Source organism: Seriola aureovittata, chromosome 11, assembly GCF_021018895.1.
Source record: "Seriola aureovittata isolate HTS-2021-v1 ecotype China chromosome 11, ASM2101889v1, whole genome shotgun sequence".
Classification (NCBI taxonomy): domain Eukaryota; kingdom Metazoa; phylum Chordata; class Actinopteri; order Carangiformes; family Carangidae; genus Seriola; species Seriola aureovittata.
The window spans coordinates 3,376,475-3,391,186 of record NC_079374.1 but is presented as its reverse complement, the minus strand read 5'-3'; the positions used below and the strand labels follow the sequence as shown (position 1 = coordinate 3,391,186).

The following is a 14,712-nucleotide window of genomic DNA, read 5'->3' as shown; positions in this document are numbered from 1 at the left end:
TCACCATGATTATAATTGTGGGTTTGGATGAACGTTGCAGTGTAGCAGGCGAGGCTTCAGCTGGTTGTCCGACCTTAAATTCTTTAACTAAACAAACTTGACACGCAGTTGATTTTTATACACAAACATTTTATTTGGTTAAATAAAGCAACAATCTAATAAGAACAGAGGAGGTGTGAAACATGGAGAGGGTGTGTACAGCTGATACAGGAGCCTATCAATACACAAAGAACAAAAAAACAAAAAAAATATTCCAAATCTTAAAAACATCGTCATGACTGCGCTGCATTCCTCTACCAAGGCTCATCCGACCTTGACCATTCCTCACAGGGAACACTCAAACAAAGAAAAATTTAAAAAAATACGTACAGACGCCACAATGTTCTTCTTTTATTTCCCCTAATATCACGCTCACTTTCAATCAAGGATCAATAAGTGGCATTCAGGACACGGACTGTTCAGACCGACATACAGCCGCTAAATAAAACTGACTCAGTCCTAAACCGAGAGAGAGAGAGAGAGAGAGAGAGAGAGAGATGGATGCCGGAGGAGGGTGATGGTCGAGGGAGGAGAAAAAACAAAGACCACACAAATTTGTATTTACAAGACGTACTCGAGCTCGTAGCGGACGTAAATGTTTTTCTCGTCGTTGTTGACTTGTGGGTAATGGGCGATGAGGGCGTCTTGTGAGCCGATGTAGATGGAGTTGTAAATCTTCCAGTAGACGTCTCTCACCTTCCTGGCCGGATGGAACAAACCCTGGAGAGACAAAGGACAGTTTTAATATACAACAACACAGATTATGGAAAAGTACTTCCTCTAAATAAAGTTTTTATAACGTATGTTTTCCAGCTGTCTTATAGTTATAGTTAATAAATGTGTCTAATATTTGTGTAATTCTGTTTCTCTCTGGAAACTGTGGATGTTTATTATTTTGAAGTCAGGGTGGGGGTGTAGGTGGGTATGAAATGTTGGGCGATGAGAATGTAGTAAAAATCAATAAAAACTTGAATGATTGGTCAGTATTGGAACATTAACGGGGGCTGGTGCTGGTCGTCCTCACCTGTAAGCAGTACTGCAACATGCGGCAGGGTCCGATGGCCACCCTCAGCCCCTCCAGGGCGCCCATGACCGCCTGGATCACGTGAGGCGACGTCTCGAATACATTGGGCCACACGTAGTTCAGCAGGTGGTTGAGCGAGTCTTCGCAGCCGAAACCGTAGACGCCCAGAGACATGTGCTGGACGACGGCGCTGGCGGTCTGTCTGTGGACCAGGTCTCTGCAGGATGACAGAAGCACAGGTCGACGCTTTAGTATTTTTACAACTTTCCTCTGAGAGAACAACTTGTATAAAAGGTGCGATGATGTAAACAGGTCTGGGAGGGGCTGAGTCACTCACCTGTCCATGAGCGCGTCCTCCAGCAGCGGCGTGACAGCGTAGATGTAGTCTTTGCCCATCTCTCCGATGTACTCGAACAGGAAGGAGAGGGACTTGAGCACGCCGTTCTGCACGTTGAGCTCGGGCACGCGGTATTCGTTCATGAGCGCCGGCAGCACCGTGAACGGCGAACAGGTCTCGGCGACGATGGCGATGGCCACGGTCGTGCAGACTCTGTTCTGACGCTCCTGGACCTTCAGGTTGTTGAGCAGAGTGGCCAAGACGTCGTGGGGACTGAGAGGAGAGGGGCAAAGAGGTTTGAGGTTAAGACTTTTACAACTGCAGGTTCACCAACATCAGTTCAGACTTTTTAACATCACACAGAATAAAATGTAAAACCTTCATTCATATTCAAACACAACCAAACGTGAAGCTCTGGCGCAGCATTACTGAGATAGCAGGACAGAGACAGACACACACTGACACACAGACACACACACATTCTCTCAGAGCTCACATGTGGTATGAATATCTGGTGTTTTCACTGACATATTACACTCAACTCCTTTGCATTTTATTCTATCATTTTCTTCCCTATTTATTTATTGTAATCGTTAATATTTGCTCAAACCACCCTTCAATTCTTTCATGTAGTTATCGTGTCCAAAGACCTTGGTTTATTTGTTGGCGTTGGCGGGACTCGAAGGTGGAGATTTGTTTCCTGATCCACGTCAAAGAACGTGAGTTGACAAAAATGTACATTTCCTCTTGGTTAAAATAATATAAAATGTATAAAAGATTTTTGAAAAGCCAGTGAGCTTCCTCTCCACTGTAGCAGCAGTAGTGACGGTGTTCACTGCAACTAAACTCAGTGCTGTGAAGACTTTAAGACTTAAAAATACTCTGAACGGCGACAATTAAAATCCACATAAACACAAAAAGATCTTGACAAGGATTCGACAGGTGGCACTCACCCAATGGCTTTGGCGATATAACCGAACGTGTTGACGGTGGCTCTGCGGATGGCCTTCTTGTGAGCCTTGAGCAGCTCCAGCAGCTCAAAGCAGATCCTCATCCACTCCCTGGCCGACACGTATTCAGCGCCCCTACAACACACACACACAGGAGGAGGTCAGGATGAGGCGCAGAGGTTCTCACCGCACAAACCGAAGCGACACTACAATCACAGATTCACGTCACGTCATGCTACTGACCTGTCGGCGATCCTGCCCACCAGGTCGATGCAGTTCTCCTGCACCTTCTCGTGTCTGTTCTTCAGGATGGGAGTCAGACGAGGAAGCAGGTCTTTGATTGGTGGAGTCATCTTGTGCATACCTGGAGAGAGAGAAAGGATCCGTTATCTTTTCAGATGCTTCAGGGTTCACACTCTTTTCTAAAGATCCTTTTCCAGGACATTTTCAGTGATGCTTGAGCTCATATGACAGACAGGACTCAGTCTGTTGAAGATTTAAAATAAGCAAAGTCTATTCTTGGCTAATCTTATCACTTACATGCTTAATTAATTATGAAATGATCGACAAATTGATGGCAAGAACTTTGTCACATAGCCGCTTGTTTGCCAACTGTAACCAGCAGCATTTGTTGGACTTCAGGGTGCATTTTACTTTTTCTCTCCTTTTCCATGTGTTTTCCATGACTGGTCAACTGATTTCCAGGTTTTCCAGGACACGTGGGAACCCTGCGTTTGCGTTTCTAAACACTGAAATCTGAATGAACCTGCAACCTGGTTGTAGATAAAGGTGATGTGGTGAGGTCACGTACCGATAACATTCACAATGGCCTTCAGTGCTCCCAGGATGCTACCCAACACCTCAGGGTACTCCTCCCCCAGGTACTCGTACAGCACCACACCCAAGTGACCCATCAGTTTCTCCTGCAGAGACAGACGAGGAAAACCGGCATTAGTTTCTAGAATACGTCACGTGTTTGGATCTTTCAATGTGTGTGTGTGTGTGTGTGTGTGTGTGTGTGTGTGTGTGTGTGTGTGTGTGCGCAGAAGATTTCATACTGTACCTCCTGGCAGGTCTTCATGACCACAGCTGTGCGGGAGATCAGGTCAGCGGCCTGCTGACGGACTTTGGCCGACTTGTTGTTGAGACGCCACAGCACCGTACCACAGATCTGAGGCAGGTAGGGTTTCACACGCTTCCCGAGCGCGTTCACCACCGTGCCGAAACCGTTCAGCATCACCGAGTCCTGGAGGGAAAGGAAAGGGATGAGGTTAACAGCACAGAAAGATTCTGTGAAGACGATGTTGGACTTTGCACATTTGTCGAAACAGACTCAAGCTGATCACAGTCATGTCTCTCACCTCTGTGGTCTGTTCCTGGAAGGCGTACAGGATGCCGTCGATCAGCTGCTCCTCCAGCTTGTGGTCGATGTCGGCGGCGCCCAGGTTGCCCATGATTTTTTCAATGGTCTCCATCACCATCTTTCTGTACTGTTCTGCCTCGTCTTTCAGGTCGTCAACGATGCGAGAAATGATCTCTGCTGCTCCCACTTTGTTGGCCAACTCCACCGTGGTGTCCACCAACTGCACGAGGACAGAGACGAGCCAAACACTTTAGAGACGTGTCTTTAAATGACACACGGCTACATACAAGTATTGTGTTCTGTGTTCAGAAACAGAAGCACCATATCACATACTGTCATAATAAGATTTTTATTTTCTGTAGATATGAAGCTTATAAAGATTTATTATAAAAGATTACAGCTGATTTAATTCTCAGTTGAACTAGATTTGACCAGTTACAGGCGACAACACAAGTGTTTCACTTCTTGTCAAATGCCCTTTTTCTATTTTTGTCTCCATAGGAAATGAGACCATGATCACATATAAGGGAACAAGTAACTAGGTTGATCAAGTGACATATAGGTGCTATGAGATGAGACAGTCATGAAGTTGTTAAAAGATATACAAGAATATGTTTTTAGGCATCTTGGATTCATTATCTTGACAAAGTTTCACACCACTTAGTCCAGCAATCTAAGAATTGTCCTTTGTGTTTTAGTTAAACTCGATCTTCTGCATTTGCTCACCTGTCTGTAGTTACGTCTGTCCAGAGCCATCCTGTGCTGCCAGAAGTGCTTGAAGAAGGGGGGCAGGATCTCAGTCTTGATGTAGTTGGCTTCCACACCATCAGTGCCACAACACTGCTTCACCACCTACGAGACAAAACACAAGGGCAGGTCAGAGAAGGAAACCTGTGGCCGAGGACATCCACAAGGTTTTCGGGGTTCGAGGTCTGGTCCGGCAGATACATGTAGTGTGAGTTAACTCAACGTTAATAAAGTGCAGTATCGGCACAGTGTGTAACCAACGGGTGCAGGGTGAGAACAGAGGGGACACGGGTGTCAGCTCTGCTAGTTCTCATGTTGGTGTTACTGTAGCGAACTACTAGCCCTGCTGCAGCCATGTAACGGCTGAACAGGCGAGAATGAGTCGCAGGAAGCCGGACGAAGGGGTTTCAAGTCATTCTCCTCTTCACTTACCTTGAGTACAATCTTCTTCATCTCCTCGTCAGGGGACTGGAACTCTCTGATGAGGATGAGCATCACCTCCCTGGTGTAGTAGTTTGCATACTCAGCGTCCATCAGTGGGATCAGGTAACCAATAGCTTTGAGGAAAGCAGCCAGACCCTGGTGACAACGGGGGAGGAAATAAACTGTAAATACAAACATAACTCACTGATCGTGGCTCGTAGACCTTAATAACAATAAATGTCTAATGCTCCCAGCAGAGAACTAATGTCTTCTGACCTCTACTGAGAGCAGCAGCCCCTTCAAGGAGACACTATAGCAAGCAAACATTCACACTGTAGCCACGTGAAGGCTGAGTGCTGGGTGTGGGTCTTGCACTGAATTCTGTTTCTTCTTCTCCCCAAAAACATAGTGACAAATAACTTTTCATTATCTGGACTTCTTACCTTTCCTCTGTGCTGTCTGATACCCTTCCACAGCGGCTTGAGGACCGAGTCAAAGGACTCGATACCGTAAGGTGTAGCGGCTTCAGCGAGAGCAGCAATAGCCAGGGCGCTGATGGTCCTCACCTTCTGCTGCTCATCCACCAGACCTGTGAAGTCAAAACAAAACAACAGTCAGAGCCTGAACACGTTTAATTCCACACTTTGTGATCGTGTGTTTGTTGAATAATTATGAACTGAGTCGGTTTTAAATACATTCTAGGGTTAGGATTAGAGTGACGCAGTATAAATATGAGCAAAAATGATATTCGGTGATAAGAAAAACACCTGAGAGAGGTTGGCAACTGTGTCTACATCACAGATCGTTTCACATGTTTATATTCAGTCAGAATGAGATCTGTACCCTGGAGAATCTGTTTCAACATGTAATGTAATTACAAAGTCATGACTAGCTTGTACGTGCAGTTCAGATCAGCCGTGAGAACCACAGGATTCTTTGAAACCTGAAGTAGACAACTCACGATGCTTCTGCATGTGATGATAGAACTAAAAAAGGCTGCAATCACGTGCATTTGCTGCTTTAAAAATAAAAAGGGTGTCATTTGATAATGATTGAAGTCTACAAAGACCCGACTGACCGTGCTCGATAATCTCCACCAAGCTGCGAAGGTGGGGCAGGATGGCGCAGCCCATGAGGATGGCGATCTGCTGCACGATCTTGATGCCTGTGTGCCGGGCCTGCCAGGACTTCTTGCTTTTACACACGGCTTTGAGGAAGGGCAGGAGAGAGGGGATACCGAGGGCGGAGGCCACCACGGCGAAGGCTCTGGCCGTGGTGTTTCTGACGTACTCGTCCATGTTGTCAATATCGGGTCGCATTGTGGAGATCATCGTGGCCAAACCAGCAGCCTGGGACGGACAGGAGGAAGACAAACGTCAAATATCTGAGTCATCGCCAGACATTTAGTGACCAGGTGCTCGAATGTCATGGATCAAAAGGAAAGCTGCAACCATCTGTGTCAATAACTCCCCGTATATTAAGACTGAAATGTTTTATCTGTCATCATTGTGAAAAGGGTTAATATTTATCAAATCAATAAATAAGTGAATTGTGATTGTAACCAACGGGTGCAGGGTGAGAACAGACGAGGCATGAAGGTCAGGTCTGCTGGTTCTCGTGTTGGTGTTAATTTAGCGAACGACTAGCCCTGATCTGACCACGGATTGGCCGTACAGGCGAGAATGGTTCGCAGGACACAGAGCGTGCATCATTTATGAATTTGAGAGAAAAAAAAAAAAAAGCAGCTCCACGTTACCTTTGCCAAGTTAGAAATGATTTCTCTGCCTTCTACTCTGGCATAGTAGTCCTCATCAATCAGCAGCGGCTCAATCACGACCAGGATCTGGACACAAAGAGGACAGTCAGTTACTTTTCTCAGACACAATCCACTAAAATAAGAGCACGTCTTTTTTATCTGAGCCTACCTTGTGCACGTATGGTCGAACCAGGTCATCCAGTTTGTAGAGGATGCGGTCGATCACTTTAACCAGCAGGTGGCGCTCCTGGTCCTCCAGGGTGGGCGACATGAGCAGCGGCAGGATCTGGTTGAACAGAGGACCTGCTCCGAATTCACGAGCCTTGTCTGTGATCTGACGCAGAGCGGCCTGAAGACAAGAGAGGAGAGGATCAATCAGATGATGGATCGATCAATCAGACAGTCTTCAGTCTCCACAGATGAGATGACATCATGCTCCCAGCAGAGCATGATGGTCTACACTCTGACCTCCACTGAGAGCAGCAGCTCCTCAGGGAGAAGACGGACAGAAGGAGCTCATGGAGAAAATAGCGGATTTTGGGACTTGAGGCTTTTTGGAAATCAAAACAGTGACCAACCTTCCTCATGGGGGGCGTTCCATTTTTAATTTTCAGCAGCAGCTTCATGATCTTCCTCTCCTTCTGCTCCTCGGGACTCAGTGTGGACTCGTCCACCTCCACCTAACACGAGCACACAGACACGTTGAACTTCACACCAGGACAAACATCAAAGCCGCTGATTTCACAGAGTTTTAGCACGAATGTGATGCTCACCAGCAGCTTGTCAAAATACTGGATGTCATCGGGTTTGAGGAAGGGGAGGTTTCCTGAGGGCTGGTCATTCATCTGTTTTGTGGTGCGGTCCTCAGCCTGCATGTGGAAACCCGTCATGCCTCCGATCGGGGTGGGCGTGGCCGACAGCTTACGGGCCGGAGTACGGATCGGCACGTAACCTGCTGGTGGAGGCAAGACCTGTGGAGAAGAAAAACAAACTGTCAGCACCGTGACACCTTTAATTCATATCTACTCATGCTTTTGTCACTAGAGAATTAAACAATAAAAAGGACAAGGACCTTGTATCCCTCTGGAAACATGGCATCAAGCTCCTCGTCTGTGAGAGGCCGGTTTCTTTCATCGATTTCTCTCTCCCACCTCCACGCCTGCAGCTGCTCCGGAGTCATGCTCATCAGGTGACCTGCGGAAAACAGACCAGGAAACTGATTTACACACACGGTAAAAACAAAAACGGACTTCGGGATCTATTGAATAAAACAGAAATGACAGGAGGAACACATCGAAAAGTTACAGCTCGTTTACCTGGCGTTGGGGTCGCCATGTTCATAGCTGGTGTTCCTATGGGAGTCTTTCCAGGGGTAAGCAGTGGTGTGGAGGATCCCATCTGACTGGCAGGCGTTTCATCCCACCGAGACTTCCTCTTACTTGCCCCCGGGGTCGGAGTCTCGCCCACCGACTCGTCTCCTCTGTCTGTGCGAGGGGTTTCAGCCCAGCCGCTCCCGTGTCCTGGGGTCTCTCTCTCTGTCTTCGGGGTTTCGTCCCAGCGGTTCTTGCGCACGCTGCCTGTGGCTCCACCGTGGCCGGGTGTGGCGTGGCCAGGGGTGTCCCTGCCAGGGGTGGCGGCGCCTGCAGGTGTGTGGCTGGGGGTGGGGTCCCACATGCGGGTACTGGGAGTGGCCCCTGGGGTCTCGCTGCCTTTGGGGCGACCGGGAGTTTCATCCCATCGGCTGTTTGAGGGTGTGTGTGCAGGGGTGTGTCCTGGAGTCTACAAGAGATCGGAAACAAAGAAAATCTGAGATTAGAAACACGAGTGGGGTTTTATTTCTTTTTTCTTTTCATCATTTATATATTTTTACTTGTGCATACTGCACGATTTATTTTGATTCTTAATATTGAACATAAAACAAGTGAGACAATTTACAGCTTCAGAATAGTTGTCCTGCATTAGTGGTTTCACAACACTGAGCTCTTAATTTATCGATCGGCTGAGATTCGAGTGGCTCACCTCAGCAGCGGTGTCAGCCTGGTCCCAGCTGGACATCTTTTTGGGTGTAGCATTAGAGGGGGTTTGGTCAGCTGTCTGGTCCCAGCGACGCTTACGTTTTGTGGCTGCTTGGGAGGCAGCGGACCCGTTGACAGCTTTCAGGTCCCCTGATTTGGCCTTCTCTGCCAGCTGCAGACGAATCTCTCTCTGAAAAAGGCAAACGTCAGGATAAATGACACAGGACTCTCTAAAGGATTAACATGAATCTGGAAGCAGTTTGAAGTTTATCGTCAAAGAAAAAAAGACGGCAGCTGCTTACCTCCTCTTTGGACAGGTTCTGCTCTAACATGACGTCCACGTACGACCTGACCTGCAGCTTGGGGTCCGGCGTTTTGCCCCCTGCGCGAAAGAGCACGAACAAGAACATAGGACACTCATCAGTACACACTCCAGGGACCCCAGTTATTACAAACACAGCAAGCACACACACAGCCAGCTAACCCTGACTCGTTACCAACAGATTAATTTATGTTCCTGCTTTTTTTTTTCTCTTTAAAACAGCTGATTCACAAAACAAAGTCATACTGAATTACATTCAAATATACATTTGCCTTTCTTACATACAGTCATAGCATTCTAGTGGAAAAACAAGCAGATACATAGAGAGAAGAGCTGTGGTTGTGGTGTTTTCTTTAAGTGGATTAAGAAGTTATAGCCATCACTGATGCAGGGGTCCTGGGCTGTGCTCTTCAGAATACGTACACTTTCAGTGCCAAGGGTCCTTCTGCAGTCAGACTTCAACCGGCAGAAAAGAAGCCTAGAAAATTTCTCTTTACCATTAGTAACACTTTGGAAAAGGGTTTGAACTCACACACAACAGTATACCACCTGTGTTGCATTGATTTACGGCACTCAAAAAAAACAAAGCATCTTCTTGGGGGCATCATAACCTCAAAACTAAGGAAAAATTCATGTGAGACCCGAAGGTCCAGATTCCCAATTATTTACACTAGGAAGTCAAGATTTTTGAGGTTACATCTAGGAATGACATTACCACAGTGCAATCAAAAAAGAGAAGCATCTACTTTTGCATTTAAATATAAAAATGAGGCAAAAGATAAAAAGATAAAGATAAATCAAGCCCAACTGTCAGAAATATGATCATATGACATGCCAGTGCCACAATGACTCTTAACAGCACTGGTTACTATTTAATCGTCATACATTTAGATCTTGACTTCCTTTTCAGGACAAAGGTCACTGATAAAACAAGGCAAATATATGTAGTCAAATCTTTGGGCAGTGATTTTTCCATCATGACAATTTGTATCCAAATTTTCAGGATATCGAAAAGCCAAATAGAAAAACTAAAAGAGGCTCTGGGGGTGGTTGAGGTTTGTTGTAGCTGGGCTGCATCTGATTCCCCTCACAGGCCCCAAACAAGCAGCCAGTGGCTCCCTGACCAAACTGACAAGTTCACAGTTTTCTGTGTTCCCCATAACCTACACAGGATGAGTTGCTGCACCCTTAACAGAGTGCAGTACAGGACTGGCAAAGCAGTACTGCTGTAGGAGAGAAATTAAGGACAGTTAGTATGGGCCTGTGGTATTGTGGTACACAATTTTCTTGATAACATATTTCTATTTTACAGAGAGAGTTGTAAAATAAAAATATATTTACACAACAACTTTGTACAAAGAGCTCTCTCTACATGCAGGCTTCAGATGAGCCCTACCTAAGACCAACCCTGAGACACTCAGGGCCGTTTAAGCTCATCTTGTCAGGGGAAGTGAAGATGCAATAAACTAGCTGGCTTATAATTATCATTTCATGTTTTACTCTAAATACTTGCATGTTGCTGTACTTACAATGCCATTTCCAGGCATCGTTAAAAGTCTTGCAAAACTAAAAATAGTTAATTCAGGATAATCTACATAAACTCAATAAGCTTAGCACTAATTTATAACTAGCTTGTTATGCAGTGTCCTAGGCTGACGCCCAAGAACCTCATTTATGCATCACATCTGACAAGCCAACAGAGGTGGTTGAGTTACGACAAGACATTTAAATTACAGCCCAGACAAAGAGGAACTGGGTCAACTAATGAGGCCTGATTGACAGTTTACGACTTTTAAATCCTGGGTTGACTACGCCAGCATATTTCTCTCCTCTGCCTGCTCTGGGATCTACAGCTCTGTCTACAAGCGAACAGTTTATTGTTTGGCATCAGCTGCTGTGCTCAGCACGGCATGGCACAGTGCATTAGCAGATCAATTACACCATAGCTAACCCTCAAACTGTCTCGTCCTCATATGCTACGACAAGAGGACACTGCACCTTCCCATCAAAATTTAGGCTGATGCTAACATGGGATTGTTAACCCTTCGACTCACACACAACCCATCTGCGACCCACGTTTGTTAGGTGAATTCCTCCTTTTGAACATTGAGCACCTAACCACCTCTCCCACTGAAAAGCATGGTAACCCGGCAGTGGGTTTAATTCTTTAATGCATACATCAGGGTAAAACTTTTATTTTGCACACTGAGATTATGACAATAATATTTTCCAAACCAAAATACTGAAGACAATCTATGAGCCCACACTGACATTTGTTGCAAAGTGGAAGTTGATGCAAATGTAGATCATATATTAGGAAGAAAAGGTACAATGACACAAAAACAATTCTTGGACCACACAGGATTGACCACAGGGAAGGCATCAAGTCTGGGAAGCAAGCTATTGCATTGTGGTCGAAGGGTTGAACAGCACAACTATGGATGTAAAACCATTGGCAGTCATGGGGGGTCACAAAAAGTGAACCGTGAAAAGGGGGAGGAAATGGGGAAGATGTAATGAAAACAAAAAATTGCTAAATTTACCGTCTGCAAATGGGTCGAGACGCTCGGGTGAGATGATCATCTGTCTGCGCCGGGCTTTGTACTCATCTTCCCGTTCTGCGATCTTCTGAGGACGATGCTCTGCAAATGGGTCATACTACAAAACCAAGATGAGGTATAGAGAGTTAGTATTTCCAAATTGAAGATGCTCTGAGGACAATCAATAAAACATTGACATTGACATTTGCAAGACAGTAAATTAACACGTACTTGTTCATCTGACTGAGGAATGGCATTGAGTATTGCCACTGGTGCGTGGTACCCTGGCTTCTTTTGTCCCAACAAGCTTGTTGATGTATCATCTTCATCGTCCTGAGGGAAGGAAGAGAAACAGGAGTCTAGTCAAATCTCGCCGAAATGGCAAGACTCTCCCAGCTCGTATACAACAGGCAAAGAGGAGCAGTCAAGCTCCAACAAAAAAAAAAAAAAAAACTGGAATTGCAACAGAACTGATGCTTAAATATAATAACATTATTTAGACAAAGGATGACTGGACTTGGACTTAGCTGCTCTGAGCCTCAACTTACTTGAGACTTGAGTAGATTTTACTTATCAACCCATGAATATTGAAAAATGCAATATAGTGCATAGTTTTGCCTTCTGGAGCTCTGCTAAACTTCCATGAATAATTAATAACATAACTGGGATGCATGCAACGTCTCCACAGCATGTTGGCACCAGAATAACAAATACTCTGCAACTACCTGGGAGAGGGGAGTGTTGAAGAAACATGGAAAATTTGATGTATGCCCTGAGTAAGGAAACACTTACATCCTCCTGTTCATTGGCGGCAATTGAAGTGACATATCCAGCAAAGCGACTGTCGTTGCCTCCATAGATCTCCTGGTCAAAAAAGCCAGTGGAGACAAGGCCCACTCCCTGCTCTCCCTCCTCCAGCAGGGAGGCCTTCATCCCCTGGATCTCCAGGATCTGGGCCTCGATATCTACAAGAATACGAACAAACACACATAAGAGGATGAGATATTATATAATTACCAACATATTCAACTATTTGATGCAAAATATAGAATATATAGTATTATAACACTTTATAATACTGCCCCCAGTTTACAGTGTTTGTCAATCATTGTTTGAGTCAGGTACCGATAAAATATTAATTGTTCCAGTTGGTAATTAAATGTAGGTACAGTGGAAGTAAACAAGACTATGGGGAGTAACAACTGGGCATTTTAGAGGAAATGAGAAATAAATCACACTAAGTATTTTTGTGCTGATTAACAGTTCTGGAAAACAAAAGTGAAGTTTGGAAAAATGGTGTTAACATTTTTCATAGATTTTTCTCCCTGGATGACAACACAACTGAGCATCTGAGAAAGATACGTTTGTTTTCTTCTTCCACATTGGCCAATTTGCTGACTTTCCCTTATTTCAAATTATACAATTAGAGTAAAAGACACAAATAGCACATACACTAATCCCTAGAGTGAGGTTGTAGCTGTCTGTTGAAGGCCAAGGCTTGTATATTGTCTTTTCTGCTAGACAACATAGTGATGCAATGAAGGGAAATTTAAACACACATTTTACATTACACAGTAACAATAAGAATGTGGGGTGTAATGTAATGTGTGGCTGCTCTTCCCTTTGTACTCTTTAATTACAGAATTGTTAACACAATATTCTCCTATTTCAGTTTTGTTTCCCAGTACTTAAACACTTCAGATGTTTCAGAATAATTCAGTAAGAATTTTGTTGGATCTGAACCCAAGAAAACGGTAGCTACAGCAGATCAGATTTGAAGGATAGAGGCACAGAACTACCACTCAGTGTGGTTCATAATATCTGTAACAACCGAGCCCCTGAACATCTTAGAAGACCACTTTGGAAAGGCCAATTTAACCCAATCAGTATTGATGACTTGAAATACTTTAATTATATTAGTGAAAACACACAGAAAGGGCGATTTCACTGCATTTTTTTCTCCCACTAGACTACATCAGACCAGGCCTGCATCAGACAACACAAGACTCAGACTTGTCAGATGTGGACCACATAAACACAGAGAAGCTAAAGACTGATTAAAACGCAACGTTTAGCCTGTGAAACTTAAGAACTGGAAGCTAACTTTAGCGCCGTGTGTCCGTGATGGTAACGTGCGGTCGAGTCGTGTTATTAACTGGGTTAGCAATAGGAGAAGCGTCATAGCATTCAAACAGCAGTAAATGTTCACATTACACAACAAAACATATATACATTAATTTAATGACGTCGGTTAATATGTTTTTGAAGTTACATATTAACTAACTAAACTATAAAAGTGGTAAATTTTGCACGGTGTCGGTGGCTAACTAGCGCTAACAAGCTAACAACCAGCGCCATTATCTGAACCGTCCGCGTTGCGTCGTAACAAGGCCTGCAGCTTATCACGTTTAAAAACAACAAATTCATACATCAATGCCTGATCCACACACTGCAAAGTTTACAGCAACACTTCATGATATATACTGTTGTAAAAAAGTGATCTGAAAAGGACGTTGTTAATCATTTTTTTGCAATTAATTTACCTTCGTGCGTTTTGGCGATCTTCGCCATTTTGGTGGTGGTTGTTGGAGTCTGAAACCGGATGTGCGTTGATCTAGACTTCCGTCTTTTTCCAACTGCTCTCAGATCAGTTTCAAATGTTTATTAAATGTTAGTTGTAAAAAATAAGTACTGGGGGGGGGGAAAAAATCAAAAACAATTCGGAATTTTAAAAAATTACTCAGTTATAAGCAAAGGTCATTCTGTCAAAATTATACCTAAAAATAAAAAAGTAATTTAATCAAAATAAAATTAAAGGACCGAAAGTAAAACTAATAATTATGTATGATATTTACTCCAAACCACTCAAATCAGAGAAACAGTGCTAGTAAGATATTTTTCTTCAATAAGACTTCCAATATACTTCACTACAGTTACTATTACTGTTTGGAAATATGAACACATACCTAGACAGGTGACCTACTTCTGCTTAAATACACTGTCATGTACGTGTTTCGTTTTGTTAGCTTATTTTATTTTTATTTTTTCTTGTGATCTGTCTGCTGTAGAAGATTCATTCTTTATTTCGCCAGACTGTATAAATATCTTGTCTTATAAATGGGAAAAATTAAAAATTAAAAAATGTGGGTGGAGCTTACACACGCTGTATCTATTTACTTCTTTTCACTTTCAGCCA

At 44.2% G+C, this 14,712-nt stretch overlaps 1 protein-coding gene across 7 annotated transcripts; it reads right to left on the bottom strand.

Moving 5' to 3' along the window:
- Positions 1 to 108: 108 nt before the first annotated feature.
- On the bottom strand, positions 109 to 14,206 carry sf3b1 (splicing factor 3b, subunit 1). Of its 7 annotated transcripts, XM_056389053.1 has the most exons (24): positions 14,060 to 14,204; positions 12,309 to 12,481; positions 11,748 to 11,849; positions 11,520 to 11,634; positions 8,957 to 9,036; positions 8,659 to 8,844; positions 7,956 to 8,418; positions 7,712 to 7,833; positions 7,413 to 7,610; positions 7,218 to 7,319; positions 6,809 to 6,988; positions 6,640 to 6,726; positions 5,962 to 6,232; positions 5,327 to 5,472; positions 4,893 to 5,039; positions 4,440 to 4,565; positions 3,712 to 3,933; positions 3,414 to 3,596; positions 3,162 to 3,273; positions 2,594 to 2,714; positions 2,354 to 2,485; positions 1,401 to 1,673; positions 1,064 to 1,280; positions 109 to 759 (listed from the first exon to the last, which is right to left on the bottom strand). In XM_056389053.1, the coding sequence occupies exons 1-24, from the start codon at positions 14,085 to 14,087 to the stop codon at positions 601 to 603; spliced, it is 3,945 nt and encodes a 1,314-aa protein (XP_056245028.1). In that variant the 5' UTR covers positions 14,088 to 14,204; the 3' UTR covers positions 109 to 600. The 7 variants fall into 7 exon arrangements, 5 of the variants coding, with proteins under 5 accessions (XP_056245028.1, XP_056245029.1, XP_056245031.1 ...); XM_056389054.1 differs by lacking the exons at positions 11,520 to 11,634; positions 11,748 to 11,849; positions 12,309 to 12,481; positions 14,060 to 14,204 and adding an exon at positions 9,400 to 11,440; XR_008829003.1 differs by lacking the exons at positions 109 to 759; positions 1,064 to 1,280; positions 1,401 to 1,673; ... (13 more) ...; positions 7,712 to 7,833; positions 7,956 to 8,418 and adding an exon at positions 9,400 to 9,454 and having other exon boundaries at positions 8,785 to 8,844; positions 14,060 to 14,205.
- Positions 14,207 to 14,712: the final 506 nt, after the last annotated feature.

Coding starts and splice junctions, on each gene's coding strand:
- sf3b1 (XM_056389053.1), bottom strand. CDS start 14,087: ATGGCGAAGATCGCCAAAACGCACGAAG. Junction 3,274..3,413: donor TCATGAAGACCTGCCAGGAG/GTACAGTATGAA, acceptor CTGTCTCTGCAG/GAGAAACTGATGGGTCACTT. Junction 2,486..2,593: donor GTGGGCAGGATCGCCGACAG/GTCAGTAGCATG, acceptor TGTGTGTTGTAG/GGGCGCTGAATACGTGTCGG.